The 20,582-nt window shown below is 33.0% G+C and overlaps 3 protein-coding genes and 1 non-coding gene across 8 annotated transcripts; 2 read left to right on the top strand and 2 right to left on the bottom strand.

The window, feature by feature from the left end:
• The first annotated feature begins 20 nt into the window (after positions 1 to 20).
• LOC107430180 (protein LURP-one-related 17) lies at positions 21 to 1,433 on the top strand. Its single transcript, XM_025079016.3, has 2 exons — positions 21 to 450; positions 812 to 1,433. The coding sequence occupies exons 1-2, from the start codon at positions 151 to 153 to the stop codon at positions 1,199 to 1,201; spliced, it is 690 nt and encodes a 229-aa protein (XP_024934784.3). The 5' UTR covers positions 21 to 150; the 3' UTR covers positions 1,202 to 1,433.
• Positions 1,434 to 1,946: 513 nt separating this feature from the next.
• Positions 1,947 to 2,019, bottom strand: TRNAA-AGC (transfer RNA alanine (anticodon AGC)). Its single transcript has one exon. It is a non-coding gene; the product is annotated as a tRNA-Ala (tRNA).
• Positions 2,020 to 2,171: 152 nt separating this feature from the next.
• LOC107430212 (uncharacterized) lies at positions 2,172 to 8,497 on the bottom strand. 4 transcript variants are annotated; one of them, XM_016041024.4, is made up of 7 exons: positions 7,865 to 8,497; positions 6,475 to 6,804; positions 5,807 to 5,962; positions 4,615 to 4,955; positions 3,770 to 4,289; positions 3,550 to 3,591; positions 2,172 to 3,000 (listed from the first exon to the last, which is right to left on the bottom strand). In XM_016041024.4, the coding sequence occupies exons 1-7, from the start codon at positions 8,028 to 8,030 to the stop codon at positions 2,507 to 2,509; spliced, it is 2,049 nt and encodes a 682-aa protein (XP_015896510.3). In that variant the 5' UTR covers positions 8,031 to 8,497; the 3' UTR covers positions 2,172 to 2,506. The 4 variants fall into 4 exon arrangements, with proteins under 4 accessions (XP_015896510.3, XP_015896509.3, XP_015896512.3 ...); XM_016041023.4 differs by having other exon boundaries at positions 6,475 to 6,810; positions 7,865 to 8,496; XM_016041026.4 differs by having other exon boundaries at positions 3,559 to 3,591; positions 6,475 to 6,810; positions 7,865 to 8,496.
• Positions 8,498 to 14,055: 5,558 nt separating this feature from the next.
• Positions 14,056 to 20,582, top strand: LOC107430197 (serine/threonine-protein phosphatase PP1). 2 transcript variants are annotated; one of them, XR_007238029.2, is made up of 4 exons: positions 14,056 to 14,889; positions 18,544 to 19,103; positions 19,607 to 19,702; positions 19,788 to 19,926. XR_007238029.2 is itself a non-coding variant. In XM_016041006.4 (4 exons), the coding sequence occupies exons 1-4, from the start codon at positions 14,709 to 14,711 to the stop codon at positions 20,208 to 20,210; spliced, it is 966 nt and encodes a 321-aa protein (XP_015896492.1). In that variant the 5' UTR covers positions 14,068 to 14,708; the 3' UTR covers positions 20,211 to 20,582. The 2 variants fall into 2 exon arrangements, 1 of the variants encoding a protein (XP_015896492.1); XM_016041006.4 differs by lacking the exon at positions 19,607 to 19,702 and adding an exon at positions 20,199 to 20,582 and having other exon boundaries at positions 14,068 to 14,889; positions 19,788 to 20,000.

Genomic DNA, 20,582 nt, shown 5'->3' with positions numbered 1-20,582 from the left:
AATCAAACTAATTAGACCAAAACTTCTTAACCTTCTTGGCTTATAAATATCTTTGGATCCCTTAAGTTCCTAGAGGTTTATAACCAACCATAAACAAAGAGAAGAATCAAAAGAAGATCAGAGGGAGAAAGAAACATACTTAGAGAGATTATGAAGATGTTGTTTTTCTTGATTAAATCTTTGTCCAGGATCGTCCATGAAGAAATTCCAGTCCATGAGCAACAACAATATGAGACAGATCATGGCGGTGGCGTTGGAGGCAGTGGAGGAGGGACTTGCACATCGTTGACAGTTTGGAGAAAGTCTCTTCTAATAAGTTGCAATGGATTTACAGTGATTGATTCCAAGGGAAATCTCATATATCGGGTTGACAATTATATTGGACATCCTCAAGAAATTATTCTTATGGATGGCTCTGGAAAATCCGTCCTCACTATGCATCGCCGAAAGGTATATATACAGAAATTATCTACTAAGTGGTTCTCGCCTATTTTATACCTAGTTTCTAGTCATATATAATTCATAAATTATATTATTAGAATATGCAATCAAACATAAGCATAATTTTCTACATACATATACATAATATATGCATATATATTTATAAATATGTTAGGAAAAAAAAAAGTGCATATATATAATAATTATCGTATTAGAATAATCGGTTAGAATAAATTAGTTATTTACATTTCATTTTTACTTATTTAAAATCATGATATTCTAAATGATAATTATCGTATACATATATATATACGTATATAAATGTATATGTATTAATAGGATCATTAAATGCTGGAATTTTGGATGACAGAAACTTGGGATGATAGATAGCAGCTGGTTTGTGTACAAAGGAGAAGTTGGAGGTTTCTGTAGGGGAAAATCATCGAAGACGAGGCCAATTTTCTGCATTAGGAAGAACATTAACATTTTGATCAATGGGAATCCTAATGTGCTTGCATATATATACAGAAACACATCGGATAAAAGAAGTGCTTACTGGATTGAAGGTTCATACAAAAATCGATCATGCAAGGTGTTAGAATCTGAGTCTAAAAAAGTGGTTGCTGAAACCAGGAAGAAGGAAGCCATTAGTGGAGGAGTCTCTTATGGAGTAGAGGTTTTTCAGTTGATTGTTCATCCCGGTTTTGATTCTGGATTTGCAATGGCTCTGGTTTTGCTCTTGGATCAAATGTTTTCCTGATTTTTATATCTAGTATTTTTTTTTTTATTTTCTGTACTATCTTTGAATTTTATTTTATTTTTTTTGTTTTCCGTATAACGGATTTGAGTATTATATATGTATAATAAGTACAAGCTTAGCCAAAAAAAAAAAGCAAATAGTATATTCCATAGGTGTATATACGTATATGTATAATATTGTGTACGGTATGAGACTGCAATTACCAATATATAAAATTATATATCATGAGAGAGATGGGAAAGCCAATATTAATTTTCATTTTTTGGGTTGTATATTCATTTTCAATAGGTGATAATTATTAAGGAATATATATACATCAATCAACTTCATATGTATGAGATGGTATCATCGATAAGTTTCACATTGATGAAAAATGGATGATTAATGTACCAGTACAATAATGCAAAATTAAGTTCGTCCAATCCAAATTATCTTTGCTAATCTATTCTATATTTTAACCAAATCTGCATCTTTATATGACATAATCAAGGGTACCACTGCATTATTCTACGACATAATTTAGGGTACCACTTCAAATATATTATTGTATATCAAAAGCAATTAATTTCAAAGCCGTAACATCATTCATTGCAAACTGAATCAAGTAATTGGATAGAAAGCAGCATGATTGTTTTAGTTAACCAGTATGAATAATTTCTTTCTATAATTGATAAAAGACTTTATAATTTCTAGTATTCAAAACCTTAAAATATATTAATTTTCAAAAATAATAAGAATAAAAAGATGGAGATGCGGGGTATCGATCCCCGTACCTCTCGCATGCTAAGCGAGCGCTCTACCATCTGAGCTACATCCCCATGGGTGGGAGACTTGTCAATTAATAATTAAAAAAATAGAAATTATAGAGGGTAACGTACGCTCATTAGACGGTGGAGGTGCCCGGTGGGCTGAGAGTTGGCCGAGATACGCACCCAATAAAGAATCTGAGAGAGAGAGAGAGAGAGAGACATAGAGAATGGATTACATGGATTCTAGACAGAGAATTCCCTGCTGCTGTGTTTTACAATGTCATTAATGTTACAACGTAAGGACCGTGTCTGTTTATCCTTTTAAACCGAACCCCTACAACAATCCCCATTCCACCACCACCTCAAGCATGAATCCTAACCACATTCCTATTTCACCTACACCATCATTATATACAAACCCCCAACTTCTTTTTCTCCTCGTTAATCCGACAATGGCATTAATTAATCAACATCAATTGTCAGAAGAAATAAGCCTTCTATCGGGAAAAAAAAAAAAAAAAACCTTTCGATCGATTAATCAATCCAAACGGTCCCTTCATCTTTTCCATTCTGTTGGCAATAGCTTCCTCAGCTTCTGGCTGTTGGAACCCTTGTCTCTTACAGGCGGAGGCGGCATCATATAAGATTGCTTTAGAAAGTTGGTAGTTGAATGTCTCATATCTGCCATGGAGTCTCTAACCGATTTGTTGGGTGATGATCTACTTGATCTGGGGGTAGACCACCTCAATGGTTCTTTCCTGGTATAGTTGAAATGACTAAGATCCCTTTTGTTATCGATATTGGAGAGCTTAGGCTTCTTTGACAGCATTATCTCATCAGCATTCCTTGCCGGATTGTCAGACCCAAATACTGAAGTTGTTGCTGACAGTTGTTCAGTTTTTTCATTCGATTTCAACCTGCGAGCTTTCATGGCCTTTTGTGAAGATTTCTTTGGCCACCTTACCATCCCATTCGGGTTCTGCCTGTAAGGATTAGTTGCCATGTGATAGAGAGTTTGAGCAGCAGCTAACACACTTGGAGATCGCTCAGCTGTCATAAAAAGACAGAAGAAAGGCTTGAATTTCAATGCCTAAGGAGTTGATATAATCTCTATGATAAAGAAAAACAACAGTGATGTAATGTGCAAATAATATTGTCCCCAACAAGTATCATGGCCCAGCAGATTATCAAAATTTCCTATTCAACTTGTTCAACATTTCAAGTAGCTTTCACACATCAATGATCAGATGAATCGGAAGGGCTACCACCTTTGATTTTAAACTCGGCCAACAAGACCTTTAAATGAGGGTCATGCAGACAAAATGTCAACTAAACTTGCTTCAAGGATCCAAGTACATCCCAAAGGTGCCAAACTGCCCACCCAAGAAGGAATTTAAATGGTAATCCTCATACTTCTTGCATTTGTTTTTCGTTTTTTTATTTTTTTATTTTTATTTTCCTAATTTACTCCCCTGCATCTTTCAGCATCAAATATGCATAACCCTTCCCCCAAGAGCCCTTTGAGACACGACCCACAGATGCAAGTACATATACAAAGAGATGTTCACAAGAAGCATTAAAAGGTTTATTAATAAGTACCAACTATACCATCTTCTGAATAGTTTGCCTTGCCTTCACATTCTGCATTTCCAAGTAAATAAATAAGTATAAAAAACAATTTCTTGTACGACTTTCAGAGGGAAAAATTATAATAATAAGAATAGCAACGAGAACAATAATATCCAACAACATATGTGACAGAACCAAAGGTTGACATGTAAAAACAACTCATAAAAGCAATTATTGGAGAAATGATTACCTAGAGTAACAAGAGAACCTTTCGAACATGTTGCAGAAGATGACAATTCCTTCTCATGATGAGGAAGGTCAATGGATATGGGTGTGGAAATTTTATTGCCCGGACAAGCCATTTTGAGTCCGGATGGAACTAGGCTATTATCATAAGCGAGCAAGTCCAGGTCTGTAAAGGTATTGGTGCCAGTATGAAATGACCTGGCAATCTTTGTCCCTATTCTAAGCCATCTACCTTGGCATGTACCCTTATTCGTAGATAATTTAACTACATCAGAACTGGTTCTACAATGTCCACTGGAAGTGTGTGACCATGAAAAAGATGGCAAGCTGGGACGGCGAGATATTTGCTTGCCTGAGCGTAGATCGGGAGTATTCTTTGATGATAACCCAGGCTTCGCTGCATCCAGGAGCAAAGAATCCAAATCCTTAGGTGGAGGAAGTGCCAAGCGTTGCAAAATATCCTTAGGTTGATACAATGGCAAATCAAGTGGATTAGCAAGAGTTTCACGTTTGATATGACAATCCTGGACAAACAGTAACAGATAGAAAATTTGCACAATTAGCTTTCCCAATTATATGGGAAAATAATGTAATGTTGGCATTCGAAAGATTAAATGGAACTAACGGCCCCTTTCAATGGATCCTAAGACTGTCAACCACAATGGTGTAATTTATACCACAGTCGCACATGCAGGCAAACAGACTTTAAGCGGTTCTAGTAAATAGTTCTAAATCATGACGTAAACATAAAAATTTCTATGTCTAGTCATCTGATGCATATAAGATAGTCTTTAGATTCTTCCCAAGGCTTAACCAAATATCTAAGTTTCCTCTTAGCAGAATACTAACCTCATTGCTTGTGCACATATCTAAAACTGACGGCACTCCAATATCATCATTGACACCACTTGCTTCAACAGAAACAGAGCTTGGTAACCATGCAGGCATTTTCTTGTTTGAACAGCTATCATTCTCCGCACCATTTTGGCACTGGTCAGACCTCGGGTGCTGAAGGATAGAGCAAGCCCTTCTAACTAAATGCTGAAAATTTTCATTCACATTCGCCGCTTTCTTCCCTTTGTCCTTGCTTAAGATGGGGCATTTGTAATTTCCATCAAGGAGCTCATTCAATGGAGGATCATCTAGAAGCTTTGTAACATCATGATTATCTGACTTAAGGCCATATAATCCTGACATTGATTACCAATGATGAATTTAACGTAGAGCATACCATATTTAAGGGTTTTCAGATAAATTAGTAACGAATAGAGCTAAAGGGATGAAAGAGTAGGTAGCTTATGAAATAACATATTGAGTAGCACCTGCCACTAATTTTGTCAACAAGAAAGAAAAAAATATGTACATTCACCACACGAGAATTATGAAACATGCCCCATATTCATATCAAAAGAAGAGTAATACTTCATATACGATATACCAATATGACAATGAATTAACCTGTTGATCATTATACGACTTCATAAGTACAATTTTTATTTTTCAAAACTAGATTGACATACACAAGCTTAATTCCATACTTCCAAATATCTCTTTTGAAAAAAAGGTAGATTCCTGCTAAGAAACTTAGAAGCCAACCTGGAAAGTTAAAACAATATGCCTAGCATCTTCACCATACAAATATACTACAATGGCAAACTATGACTGGTTTTATTCAGTTTTATATTTGGTGTTGATTGGAATGGGTAAAAATTGTGATACCAACCCTCAGTTTGACTTCAAAAGGACAGCAGCATCCACACCACAGCATAATTTACACATTTACATTTCAGGTATGCATATTGAAAGCAGTCTAACACACAATACATTTTCTAACCCTTAGTTTGACTTCAAATGAACAGCAGTGTCCAAACCACACCATAGTTTACACATTCACTTGACAACTAAGCATACTGAAAGAACTCAAACACAGAATAAATTCAATCCATCACATGGATGACTCCCTTAAAACAAAATGAAAGAATGCGGTTGCAGACTATTTATCATTCCCTTGAAGGATGCATTTACTGAAACAAAATCGTACCAAAGAAGTTGCTCCCTCCAGAAGCTGAACTGAAGTTTGCTAAACCCACTTTCATGGAGAAAGAGTCATATCTAGTCTTCACAGGAACTTTCAGACTTCGTTTATCACCTCGTTTGCCATTAAAGGTGTTCTTTTGTTTTGCATTTTGAGTTTTCTCTGTAATGTATAACACAGAAGGAAAAATCTGATATTAGTGTAAAATAATTAAATGCTCCATTGATATGCTTGCTTTATTTATTTATTTAATTTATTTTTTTTTCTAAAACAAGTAATAACCTCAACTCCCTTAAGGCGTGTTTATGCTTTTCAAGCTAAAAATAAGTGCTACGAAAATAGAAAAAGCACTTGATTACATGTTTGGTAAAATATTAGCAACTGCTTTATTAACGCAAAAATAAATAAATAAATAAATAAAATATAATAAAAGCACTTTAGGTACTTCTGGATGGGGAGAAAAAAAAAACATAGACATTCTATGCATTGATTAAAATATAAAAATACCAAATATAAATTTAAAAGTGTTTTCTATTGTGTATAGACAAACATTCTACCACTTATTTTACGTAGCACTCAAACAAAACTGCTATGCAAAATAAGTGCTATGGAGAGCACTTCCAAACACGCCCTCAATCTGTGTTATTAAAGTGAAGAGATAATGAAAAGATTACCTGATGATGTGCATTTTATAGGACATGACCCAAGCTTATGAGACACATCCTTTATCCCGTTATCTCCAACTAGGCTTGTTGGGTCTTGCAACTGAGCTGTACGTGGTCTTTTGGATGAGGGGGTATTATTTCTAGACACTTTTCCTGCTTTCCGTTCTAACAGAACAGCTTCAGCCTTGGGAATCAATAAAATACCATTTCTGGCCCTACCATGATGATGTCCAGACAATCCTTCACCCTGTTTGCCGGGCATCCGAGTAATGTGCTTACTGGTGTCAGTGTCGATAAGCTTATCCCAGGAAGCTGATTCTGGAGCATTCATCGCAAATGCTGCATCTGACATAAACCAAACTTCCTGAGTCCCGGTAATAAGCGATAAAATAATGAAAAGAGAAAAGGCACTCGCAACCAACTAATAATCAACTGGCAAATTTGAGCGCTCAAAATTTAACAGCATTTCCAAAAATCTAACTGTTATTTCAAATGTTAAACTGAATAACTGGGCAACAAATATGAAACAGAACAAACTAAAGCACTAAAAAAATACAAAAACCAAAAGCAAGGTGTAGGACGATCGACTCATGAAGCTCCCTCTCAAAGTAAAACACGTTTAATTATTTGGGTATTAGGGGCATCCTGAGATGTCTTGGATGATGTACGGCGTCTAAAGAAATTCTCAGGGTCACTAACTTCAAAAGAGGATTGAAAATAATAATAATAAGATGAAGAAGAAGAAGAAGAAGGAGAAAATGAATGAAAAGCGCAGTATAACATGAATATCATTTTTTTTGTTTTCTGTGTTTTTCCTTTTTTGCCTTGCCAAGACAACATAAATAGAAATTTGTCTATTAGGAGTTTTCAAGGGAATATATATTGTCCACAATCACTTGAAGGGCTCCGAGGAGTACAAGAGCTCCATAAACCCACCTCACAACCTCCTTACTTACGTTCGAACGTTTCATGATATGGATAAGGTCCTTTCACAAACTACTAACAGAACACGTTACTAGATGGTGAAAATTTATTATTATTATTATTATTTATCAAACTTGGGGCAAGTGAAGAAATTCAATATGGAACCATTTACAAGAACCTTAGCAGTTTAAAATATACAATTTATTTAATATCCTGCACATTTCAGACACAGACTTTTGATGCATCACCTGGATACCAAATACTTCCCCTAAACTTCAAAAAGCAGGCGTTAAACGTTCAATGAAACACAAATTATGCTTACGTCTCAACACATACAGAAAATATTTACCAAAAAAAGGCACTAATATCAAATTTTGGAAAAATCCGTTAGATATTGATTACCAAACACCATAGATAACCAAATTAACAGAGAGACGAACACAGCCCAAAAAATACCAAAAGGCGCATAAATCACCTGTGCTGCAGCGTTGGACTGAAGGGCTTACAAGAACCGAAACACTATCTGATTCGCAAGCCTCCAGCTCCTTGACTGAAACTCCAGCTCGCACAATACCCTCCGATCCAATCAGTTTCGGAGCCGCAGCGACATCGACCGGAAAAGGCAATTCCACCGCATCCATCACCAACAATTTAACCCAAATACAACAACTACAACAACAACGAGCAGCCAATTCATGGAAAAAAGAAAAAAGAAGAAAAGAAATAAAATAATCCTCTTCCTTCCTTCGATCTCTATCCCTAACCCTCTACCGAGGAATTAAAGACAAGAAAAGCTAGACCATTTCGACATGTTGCCGAACAATTTCGGGTGAGAAAATGAAGCGCGAGACGAGGGTTTTGGCCGACAAAGTGAGTGAAAGCGAGAGAGAAAGTGGGTGTTTGGCTGCGATGAGCATGTTGCGGCTATTGGAGGCGAACAGAAATTGGTTTCTAGGGCACGAATGGGGAAGAAATACAAGTATTTATAGTTTTCGGGAAAAGGCCAAGCTTGTTTGGCAACAAGTCGTCGGTCGGGAATATTCCGGTGAGGTAAGCGTCAGCGTAATCCTCAGCTTACTTTGGCTTTTTTTCTTTTCTTTTTTTTTTCTTGTTGGCCTAAAGGGTATTTTACTGTTTTGTCTTTTTTTTTTTTTTAAAAAAAGCTTTTTGAAATGACGTGGCATTATCCGATTGCGCAATAAACTAAAAAATCTGGTCGATCATAAACCGTAATCTTTCTTGATCAACCATTTATCATGAAACACGTGCATATCGAACGCAATCTATCGCTTAGTTCTATTGGATATGGATGGTTCTGAACAATTTAAATTACCATAATATCCTTAATGATTAAGTGAAAGGACGAACTGACGGCGGAAAAAAGCGACGTGGAATATATACATGTATATATGTATATATATCATCATTGGATTTTCCGTTATCTTAACTGGCATGCCCTCTAGAGCATGTGACTTTATCATGCCGTTAGTTAAATTTCCCATTTTTTTATTAAATTTGATAATTAATTTTCCATGGCAAAAATTAAAATTTCCATTGTTATGTTATTAAATTTGATCATTCTTATTATATTTTATGGGAATTATTGATTTTTTTTTTTTTTTGTGCGATAGGAAGATTCAATACCGCGAGATTCGAATATATCTTAGAATTAAATCCCTAAGTAAACTGTGATTTTGCCACTGAATATACTAAATCATTTGTTTTGTCTAAATGAATAGATATCGGGGACATCTCAGCCAAAAAATAAAACAAAAATTTTAGGGGAAATGTTTTTGACTTTTTTAGGAAACAATGTGCGGATAATAAGGTTTTTGACTTTTGTCTAGCGTGGCAGCTTTATTGAATTTTATTTTATACAATTTTTTTTTTTTTTTTTTATGTATCATATATGCAATAATGCAACCGTAGCACGTGAATATAGCAAATATGGTGAAATGAGACAAAATAATAAATTCAATAATGGAGACTCAGGTCATCATTGTTAATATGAGTTCAAACAAAATTGCGTAAAAGATCAGAACTCTTGTGTTTTTTATAGAAAATGTTTAGTTGTTCGATCATACATATACTTTTCAATTCAAGCTTGTACTCTATAATCAGATGGTTCGATATCTACTCTTTCGGGCTCGAGTCCTGTGTGAACTGAAAAAATTGACGTTGAACGAGTTTCACATCTTTGTGATCCGATCCGGCTGGACCTTTATTTTTATTATAAAACAATAATAATAAAATCAAATTTGATAGAATTTTTTATTTATTTTTTTTTTTTTTTATAAATATTAGCTTGATATGGATGAATGGGTCAAAGCCTACAAAGGTACGAGCCAGATGGCCTTTCAAATCAGGAATGGCTATACTTGTATCCAATTCAAGTTGAACTAACAAGGCCAGGCTTATTAGACTTGGGCTATGCTTTGGTAAGCAGTTGCCTAATTTAGGGTCCCCCCTAATTTATTAAGTATTTAAAAAAAAAAATATTCACTCAGCCCAACTCCAATAACAATTCTAAACTACCCATTACATCCTGAGATAGCAAATTTGTCCCGTAACGTGTTGTGAGATTTGTATTATCACAAAGCCCGAAATTTTGCATTTTCATCAAAGCTTGGTTAAAATTCACCCCAAAAAAAAAAAAAAAAACAAAGCTTGGTTAAATGTTTTATATTATAGTGTTAGACACACATCAATTGAATTTGTTGGTTTCTGCATTAAATATTCTATTATATGTCCTTTGACCGTATTTATATTAAAAAAAAAAAGTTTTTGATCATTTTAATATTATAATTAAAAAAATTAGTATAAATTTAGTTACAAATTAAAATTATATTAAAAAAATAAATCATATAGAAACTCGGTAAAATAACAATAATTTTTTTAAATCGTATATAAAACTCGGTAGAAATACGTTTTTTTTTTTTTTTTTTCCTTCCGCTTCTCTAATTTTCTAGCCGGATTAATTTTTCAGTAAAGAGGTAAAAAAACAAATAAAAAATAAAAATAATAGAGTAGCAATTATCTTGGACAACTAAAAAAAACACAAACGCCACGGTGCCATTAATGGATTTTTTTTGGGTGAAGTCCAGTGGTGGTGGGCAGGCAGGGTAAAAATCACCAAACTCATATCTCTATCCATGGCAGAAATTGATTTGACAAACCACAGCCTTCTCCCCATCTTTGGTAAGGAAAATTTTAAATAAAATAAAATAAAAAAGACCCATTTAAAGTCTAAATCTGACTTGAAGAACGATTCTTCATTAGTAGAAGATGGTGATGATGGAGGCGGCGACGATAAGAACACACAAAACACGTTTTGAAAGGGCAGTAAGTTTCTTACACATTAATCTAATCTGGACCTTTTGCTTAGATCCAACAAACAAAAATAGAATTTTGGATTTTAATAAAATTCATTATTCCTGTATTATATATTTTGGTAAAATTATTCTTGTATTATAGATTCATCATATATATTATTATTACAATTCCTATTATTCGAAGAATGATCAAAATTCGGATATTCTATCTCAATATTAACTGTATGTATAACATTTTTTACTATTTTCATACACCATTTTTGACAGTAAAAAAATTTTTTTTTTACCATTGAGATTATTTGAATCCTAATATTAATAATCTTTATTTCATTTTTAACAGTGCGTTCAAGCAAAGTCAAAAAAAAAAAAAAAAAAAAAAAAACTACTAATTCATTCATGTTATATGGATAGCACCTCATTGATTTTATGGTAATATCATGGCACCATTTGATAATTATTTAGGTAGACTTTTATTTTTTAAATTTTATTATTTATACCCATAGCATTAGCCATTGGACAAACTTTTAAATTTTAGTTGGACATTTTTAGTTTCGCCATAGTTATGTTTAGGAAAATCACATAATTGGTCTTTAAGTTGCACCGCTATTTGCAAATCAGTTCTTAAATTTTTTTTTTTGATATTTTATTTTTTAAATTCATTAAACGTTATACCGTTAGTCCCTCAATATTAATACATCCAAAGTACACAGTAGATGCATGTACAAATCTTATATTAGTGATCAATTTGTAACATAATAGATAGTTTGAGGATTAATATATAATACTTGACATAATTTGAAAATTAAACATATAGTTAATTTATTATCACATTTAATTTTTAAATTATATGAGGTATTACAAATTGATCCCAAAATATATTTTATGTACAAATTGATTTCCTAAAGATATGATTTTGAATGAAATGACTAACAGTGTAATGTTTTAACTAGTTCCGAAACGAAAATGCCAAAACAATTCTTCAAAAATCGACTTGTAAATATCAACGGATTAATAATGTAATTTACCTTTATGTTAAAATTTCATGTTTTTCAAAAACTATCAACAACTTTTTAATTTTCTATAATTTATCCAAAAACATTATTTATTAGCTCTCATTGATAAATTTTTAACAACTAAAGGCTCGAAAAGTGTTGATAGTATAGTATTTTTATAATTAAATAATATTATAAAAATACAACTATATTCTATAAGTGTTAGTTAACCGGCCATTGAAATGAGAATTTTCAAAATTATAGAATTTAAGTGCAAATTAGAGAAGCTAAAGAGATTTAAATGAAGATTTTTTTCATTAATAAAAGAACTCAAAGCAAAATGAAAACTGTCGGGAAAAAAAAAATCAAATATTTGGTGTCTCTGATTGTGAGCGTGTCACTTTCTAAATTGAAGGAAATTGAGAAAATAATAATAATAACAATTGCAAAAATAAAATAAAATTAAATGATTATATTTAGTTATAGATAACAAATAATTAAGAAGATTCTAATACCTTAATGATTAAAGAACTTTACTCAACTAAGAAAAAATAAATAAGAACAATACCAAAGTAATAATAATAACAACAATAATTAAAGCCAATAAAATAGGCAACCAAAAAGTAAGCACAAAATTAAATGATTAAAGCTAAACAATAGGCAGTCTAAAAGCCAATATACTAAATAAAAACTAAAAATGGCTAAAGCTAAATAATAGGTGGCCTAAATGCCCGTACTAAATAATAAGTTTAAATCATTTTCATTAGCAAATAAGGCTTCAATATATAGTAAGCAAAGTTATCCATAAATTTTTTACTTTTCTGATGTAAGATATAAAAATTTTTATTTTTAAAATGTAATTAGTTTTTTTTATTCTAATTCATATGAGATATTTTTCTTTATGTTCCTTATTCCTTAGATAGAAAATATTAGTATGAACAAAAACATAATCATATTCACATAAAATATTTTATTAAAATGAAAAAAAAAGAACAAAAAAAAAAATGTGAAGATATATAAATAGAGATGTTTTGCTATACAAAATTATCCGACAAAGCTTTTTAATGAATAATCATAACTTTATAGTTAATATAATCTAAGGGTACATTATCCTATATAAAAACCCTTAAATCTCTCTATTTTTTTTGTCAAACTAATTTTCTATTGCGAAACCATTCTTTCCCTCTCCTAATTAAACTTCAACCACAATCTCTCTTCAACTTTAACTATAAACCTAATAAAAAAAAAAAAAAACTCTAACTATACGGATTTTCTCTTTTTCTTTTTGTTTTTTTAATTTGAAAAATACAATACTCACAATATATATATATATATATATATATATATATATATATATTTTTCAATAGTACAACTCTAAGTGGTAGAATACATTACAAAATCCACAACATTCATAAAATAAAAATCGATAGATATTGTATTTGACATTAATACATATTTCTTGGTAAACATTAGGCGACAATGGCACAGTACCCTGTTATAAAATACACATATATCCCATGGAAGCCATTGCACTTGATACAAAAGCTACTGCAAGGTTGTTATAATTAATTAATTATTTATTTATTTTGTTTGTTTTTTCCCTTCCAATAAAATCAAGGCTCTCTCTCCATATATATAAAAGAAAATCTTCATTATTTTATAGATTTTATTTCCTAAATATCAAAAGTTTTTTTTTTTCCCTGTAAACAAAAGGATTGTAAATTATCTAATTGCAAGAAAATTTATTTTCCATAAAATTTGTAGAGAGGCCTTACTTGATTAGTGCTAAATATAAATTAATTGCTGTCTAAATTATTAATTGGAAAATCAAATAACTGGGGACTTAATTGGGGGGGGGGGGGGGAGAGAGAGAGAGAGAGAGAGAGAGAGAGAGAAATAATGCTTTTATTTCATTAAATTAGCTGGATAAAAAATGAAAGGATTCAAAGGTTTTCAAACAAATTAATATAGACAGTTAAATTATACTAATTATAAAGTTTAGATTATCTATCAAAATTTTTTTGTGTATATATATATATATATATTTTTCAAAAATGCTGAAGATCTTTTGAATGTGATAATGGTAAGTATGGTGATTAAGAAAGGGGAAAAAAGAGGATTATAATAAAAACGAATCGACGAAGTGGATTATTTCTGGTAATAAAATATTTTTATTTATGCCTATAAAAATATAAATTTAAATAATAAAAAAAATAGAAAAAATAGATAATTTGTGTTTAGAAAATTTATTTAAAAAAAAAAGAAAACGAGTCCAAAGCGAAGCGACAGGGGGACGCACGTGCGGTGTGCATGATCTTTCTTTGCTAGCTCCGTCAATATCCATTCAAGATTCCGGATGAAAAAAAAGAATGATAATAATGATTAACTTTATAATAAATAATAAATATCAAAATGATTAGGGTTCTTTCTCCCCCAGATCCAAAGCCAAAATCAAAAAGCCAAGCCCAACTGGTTTGTTTTTCAATTTTTGTTATATATATTATAAATATATATATGTTTTTTGTAACTCCTTCTGTGTGACATCTGCGAGCGGGAAATGGCGGCCACGCACTCATTAATCCAAAAGCCAAATGAGTGAAATTGACCATCCACACCGCACGCACTTCTATTTTCTATTCATCCAAACAATACCCACAGACCAAAACCAAAAAACGTAGTCTTTAGCCAAAACATGGTGGTTTCGATCATATTCTCTTTTTTGGGTGTATTTTTTTAGCTTTAGCAAAGCCGAAAACACCAACCAAACCCCCAGTCTACCTCACCGTCAGAATCGGATCTCTTTTTTTCTTTCTTCTTTTTGTCTTTCTGACATATTTTTTTTTTTCAGCACCAGTAGGAGGTGGTGGAACTTTCCTAGAGAGAGACATAGGGTTTTAGGGTTTGTGTTGTACTGTGGATTCTTTTTGTTTCCAATTGTAATTTTTTTTTTCTTTTTTTGTTCCGGTGTTGTGGGTTTTTCACTTTTCTGATCGTTATGATGGATGAGGTTGTTCTTGATGATATAATAAGACGGCTTGTTGCGGCGAAAAACGGACGGACCACCAAACAGGTTCAGCTCACGGAAGCCGAAATACGACAGCTTTGCGGTGCTTCCAAGGAGGTGTTTCTCAGCCAACCTAATCTTCTTGAGCTCGAAGCTCCCATTAAGATTTGTGGTATATAATTAAAGACAAAATCGTTGAATAATCTTGATATATTTATATTGTAAATTTTTACTCCTTTTTTTACTGTTATTATTTTTTAAATTTCACTCCTTGGTATTGGATTCATTTCCTTTATTTGATATATATATATATATATATATATTTTTTTTTGAGTTTGTGTTTCATTTGCACTACATGGGGTTTTGTTTTTATATTTAAGTTTTGACTTTGGAAAAATTATATATATTTTTTTAACTGGGTTTCTCAGGCAATTCGTATTCTTGGTTATATTCCACTTGTTTTTTATGTTTATGCATATCTATCGAAGAAAATGGGGCAAACAGACCTCTGAACGCTAAGTGTAACTGCACATCTTCTTCAAGCATTCAAATACATAATTGATATGAATTTTTGTCACCAGAGTCGGTTAAGTTGAAATTTATTTGCGCAACTTAATAAGAGGGAAATGTGTAGCGGTGAAGGACTTGTACTGAACAGGGAAAGTTGAACTGAGAAAATGAAAAGTTAAACTTGTTAAGATCAAAATGAATATTTTAAGCTTGATTATTAGTTAGTCATGCTAGACAAGAAAATAGAGTGCCTTTTTTTTTTTTTTTTTTTTTAAAATTTAAAATCTGGATTTAATGTTGAAGAAATTTTATAGTTGGGAATGATAATTATTAATTGGTAAAGAAGGTCTTTGACATAACAAAGTTATATACGATTGTTTTTAGTTACCAGAACTTGTGCTTTTGTGTGTTTGTTAATTTAGATGCAGATATCTCATGATCTTGATGCTTTCTTTTATTTGCTCTGTGTATGTGTGTGTGTGTGTTGTGGGTAGGGGAGCTGAGGGTGGGGGCCGCGGCAGTTGTTTGTTTGGGAGTGTACTAGTAAGTGCACACATATGGCATCCTTATTGGAAAGGAGATGTGAACAGTTCTTTTCTCTCAGTTTTATATTTTATGAGCTTAAGAGTTATGGAATATTGAACAGTTGTTATGAACAGCTTTTTCTTCAGTTGATTTGTTTGACTATGGAAAATTATTTTGTTTAACCTTTGGTCCTAATTCAACAGCCATTTTCAAACAAAGTGTACTTTAAAACAGGAGTTCTTTCTATTAAAAGTCTATTGATTTTGCAGAATCCACATCTATGCAATGTGCAATAAAATATGTTTCCTCGACTTATACATGTGCTTGCTACACATACCCTTATAGGTGCTAAGCTTCTTTTCTAATTCTTCTGTACAAAGGAGTGATGAAAGCGTTTCAATTGTTTACCAAAATATAACTGATGTTATATAGTTTGTTTGAGCACTTGGACAGGCCTGCCTTCTATCTTCGCTTATGATCTTGCATATGTTTGAATTAGGGCCTCTAATAGTGGAAACCTATTTGGGTTCTTGATAAGTTTGTGGGGACTAGTACCACCATCAAATGTGGACTTTGGCCTCGGTAAGTTAGGAGGGCCTCTTATCTTGGAGGCTTCTTGGGCCTTGGTGGAGTCGCCAAGCAGCCTGGTACATATGGTATTCAAATCCCACTGTTATCAAATATAAGCTTCTTCACATCTCACTTGTTACCATAACTATCTATCTTTCTATAAAAATTGAAATGCTTGTTAAGTAGATATCTTTTGAGCTTTCATCAGCTCACAACTTGTTACTATTGCTTGTTTAAATTGAGTTTTTTGCAAGTTAGGAAGCTAATACATACCTTTAGTAATAAGTTGTCTTATGTAAATGGAAAATTATGGATAATCGTCTTCAATAAAGTGAACTTAAAAACATTGGTGGAATTTTGGAGATGCTGTTGGCAACTGTTTTGAGGTATATAATTGTCTTATTAAAAAGGAGTTAAATATTTGGGGCTTTGTTTGATAACTTCTATAAGGTTAAGGAGTATGAAGGAGAATCTGGTGGCAGTAGATTACTGAACATGAGCTAAAAGTTTTCAATAGTTTCTCCCTCTACTTTACTTGTCCTATCTAAATTGAGAAAATGCGGAGGAAGTAAGAAGTGCAAATGAGCACACGTAAGGTTATGGATTAATCAAAGTATTTTCTTGCATATAAAGATTTTCGAACATCCTCATACATAATTTAAGGGGTTTAATTTTAATCTAAAGCAGGATTGCGATGTAGCTAATGGAGGTTTCTATCTTTGTGAAAAGTATTAAGTGCTATAAATATATACCAAAAAAGTACATCACTACTTATTTCCTATGTATTCCTCTCTAGAAGCTATGTCAATGTTCTTGGGGGGAAAAAAAGAAAAGCCATAAATATTTAACATGTCGGTTACAGAGTAGTTAATAAGGTTGCATTTGTCTAAATATAATCCTCTTTTTGTTACGCGTAACCATACCTTCCACTTATTCTGTTTCACTTTGTCCTATTTGATCTCGCACGCTCATTACCCAAATTCATATTACTGTATACTTATTCTTTTTCACTTTGTCCTATTTGATCTTGCACGCTCATTTCCCAAATTTATATTACTGTATAGTATTCTATTTAAATGTTTACTTTCCTCATTGTACATGTATTGTATGTAGAGTGAAGTCTGCTCTATAACAGTGATTGAAATTTTTGACTGAGCGAATGACAAAATCTATTGATCTAGATGGTATTTTAGGTATTTCATGCTCTCCTAGCTCTAAAACTTAAACACGTGGTTTGATAACTGTGTCGATCACTTTTGATGTAGTAATATGCATATGCTCTGATTCTAGTATTCATTTCATTATTGTCATTAAATCTGAATTTTCTTGTTTTATAGGAATAATCTTCCATTGATTTAGATAATATTTTTTGTATTTGACATTTAGTTATCACTATTTGACATTTAAGAATTGAAATGCTTAGATGTTGATGTTAGTTAAAATTCATGAAGCATTAAAATTTCACCATTGAGCAGGCAAAATGAGGGAAATTAAGTGATATTTCCTGCTCCAGATGAAGACTTGCTTTTGTTTTGTTATCTGAAGTACATATGTTTTTGTTGTGGGTTACGTAGAGGGGCTAGGGGGCTAGTGCCTTTTGCAACTTTATCAGAGTGAAATTTCCTGGAAAGAGTAAAGTGGAACCTGGCAGCATTTTATGGCACTCCTACCTTTATTTGTAATGGTAATTGTTGACCAAAATGCACCGAAGTTCTTACAATCTCTTTAATTACGGCTACGAATCCATCGCTAGTATGAGTTAAAATCTGGTTGTTTAAGTCTAAATTAACATCCATCTTAGGGCTAGATAGATGCTCTCTTTCTGCACACAGATCAATAAGTATTGCCGGTGCCAACTATTCTCATTTGTTTGGTCGCATTCCAAAATGAAAGGTGTTCCTTGACCTAACTGAGTGGATAATTCATGCCTAATGTATAGGATGAATTTGAGTTTCTGGATTGATCTGGGTGTATTTATAGAGGGTTTTTGACTGTTATATTGCCAGTTTATTGATTGAAAGTGCTCAACCTCATTTATGATTAGAAGTTTGCAAATGATCCTTATTCTTTGTTTCATTATGTTTGCTGATAATAGAAACGTTTGCTATACATGTGTGGCAGTATGAGTCCTTGTAGACAGAGGGGAGCTTTAATCTGATTTATAGTTCTCTCGTTGATTAATAGGTTAGTAATGCAATGTTTTTTGCCTTTTTTTTTTCAGGGGATGTTCATGGTCAATTTTCAGATCTTTTAAGATTATTCGAGTATGGTGGATACCCACCCGAGGCAAACTACTTGTTCCTCGGGGACTATGTTGATCGTGGAAAGCAAAGCATAGAGACAATATGCCTTCTCCTTGCATATAAGATCAAGTACAGGGAGAATTTCTTTCTTCTCAGGGGCAATCATGAATGTGCTTCCATCAACCGTATATATGGATTCTATGACGAGTGCAAGAGGAGATTTAACGTTCGTGTTTGGAAGACATTTACTGACTGCTTTAACTGTTTGCCTGTTGCTGCTATTATAGATGAGAAGATACTCTGCATGCATGGTGGTTTGTCTCCTCATCTAAAAAACCTGGATCAGATTAGGAATATTGCTCGTCCTATTGATGTTCCGGATCAGGGCCTTCTCTGTGATCTGTTATGGGCTGATCCTGATAAAGATATTGAAGGCTGGGGTGAAAATGACCGAGGTGTTTCATTCACGTTTGGGGCTGACAAGGTGTCTGAATTTCTCCAGACACATGAACTTGATCTCATCTGCCGTGCTCATCAGGTGATATGACCAATATTTGCACATATGTTGAATTATTGCTTATTTTATTAACGGGGTTTGAAGCTCTTTCAAGATCCTCATAATGATAATGGCATGAGAAATACGTTGAATTCTTGATAAATATGTACAAAGAAGATGATGACAAGTTAGTTGCCATAGACTCTCTCTCTCTCTCTCTCTCTCTCTCTCTCTGTTGTAGCTGTTAAACTAGGTGTGTTTTTAACTTTTTTTGTCCTCTGATAAGATCATTGTCACTTTGTTATTATGGCATGGTAAGCCATGGGTCTAGTATGTGTCTTTGCAGAAATGGTTAAGTTGATTGTCTGGCTTGCCAGCTTGGTGCTTGCAGATAGTAGGCTACTTAACATGAATTATTTTAATATAAAAAAATTGTTTAAAAAAGAAACCTGAAAAAGGTAAAACATCAGAATCAGGGTCTCTCATTGCTTTCTTGCTCTTTTGAGTCGTAGTGTCAATTAATGATTGAATACTTTATCTTTCAGTTGATGCTGATATGACACTGTTTTATCAGAAGTGCAAGAGATTATATCCCTCTATGCCAATTTTGTGCACACACATTCTTTGATCCTCTAATGCAGGTTCTTATTTTAATGTTAAGAGATGGCTATTTTTGAAGTTGCTTGTTTGTGTTCTTAGGTGTGGATTCTTGTTTTTTGTTATCAGGTTGTGGAAGATGGATATGAGTTTTTTGCAAAGAGGCAACTAGTAACCATATTTTCTGCACCAAATTACTGCGGTGAGTTTGACAATGCTGGTGCCATGATGAGTGTGGATGATACATTAACATGTTCCTTCCAGATTCTTAAATCTTCCGAGAAGAAAGGAAAGACTGGATTTGGCAACAACTCATTACGACCAGGAACTCCACCTCATAAGGTATAGAAGCAGAAGGGGGAAAAAAGTTAGCTAAATTCCAACTGTTCATAGCATCATTATCAATCTGTTTCCAAAATGTGGATTCAGATTTTGAAAGAGGCATATGTTTTTCATATTGCTGATTTTATGGAAGAATAATTCTTATCATCTCTTTGAATCTTAATGAGAGATTTGGCAACCTATCTATTTCTTTTTCAGGGTAAGGGTTGATTATGGGGCCTAAATTGTCACGAGTCCTGAGAGCCAGAAATTGCGGGGGGGTCATTTCCACCATCCGTATCATGTTTAAGCTGCTTTGCTTCTGAATCATCTTCTGGTGCCTGGCGTTGCTGGTAAACTACAAGGTGGATAATCAAAACTATGCCTTTCTTTCAAGCGGTACAGAAAATATGAATACACAGTTTCTCCTTCTTATACATCGCCAAAGAGCTGAGGTGCCAAAGCATAATTCAAACTTCTTGTCCTTTTATTTTCTCCAACTGGTTGTAAAACTGAACTTGTTGACCCTCTTTTTTTCTTGTGTTAAATTGTAGCTGGATAATATTTTATTTCAAATGCTGCTGCTTCTTGCATGTTAGGCAA

Source organism: Ziziphus jujuba, chromosome 6 (assembly GCF_031755915.1).
Source record: "Ziziphus jujuba cultivar Dongzao chromosome 6, ASM3175591v1".
Lineage (NCBI taxonomy): Eukaryota > Viridiplantae > Streptophyta > Magnoliopsida > Rosales > Rhamnaceae > Ziziphus > Ziziphus jujuba.
The sequence above is the reverse complement of the archived record's forward strand: the minus strand, read 5'-3'. Positions and strand labels throughout refer to the sequence as shown.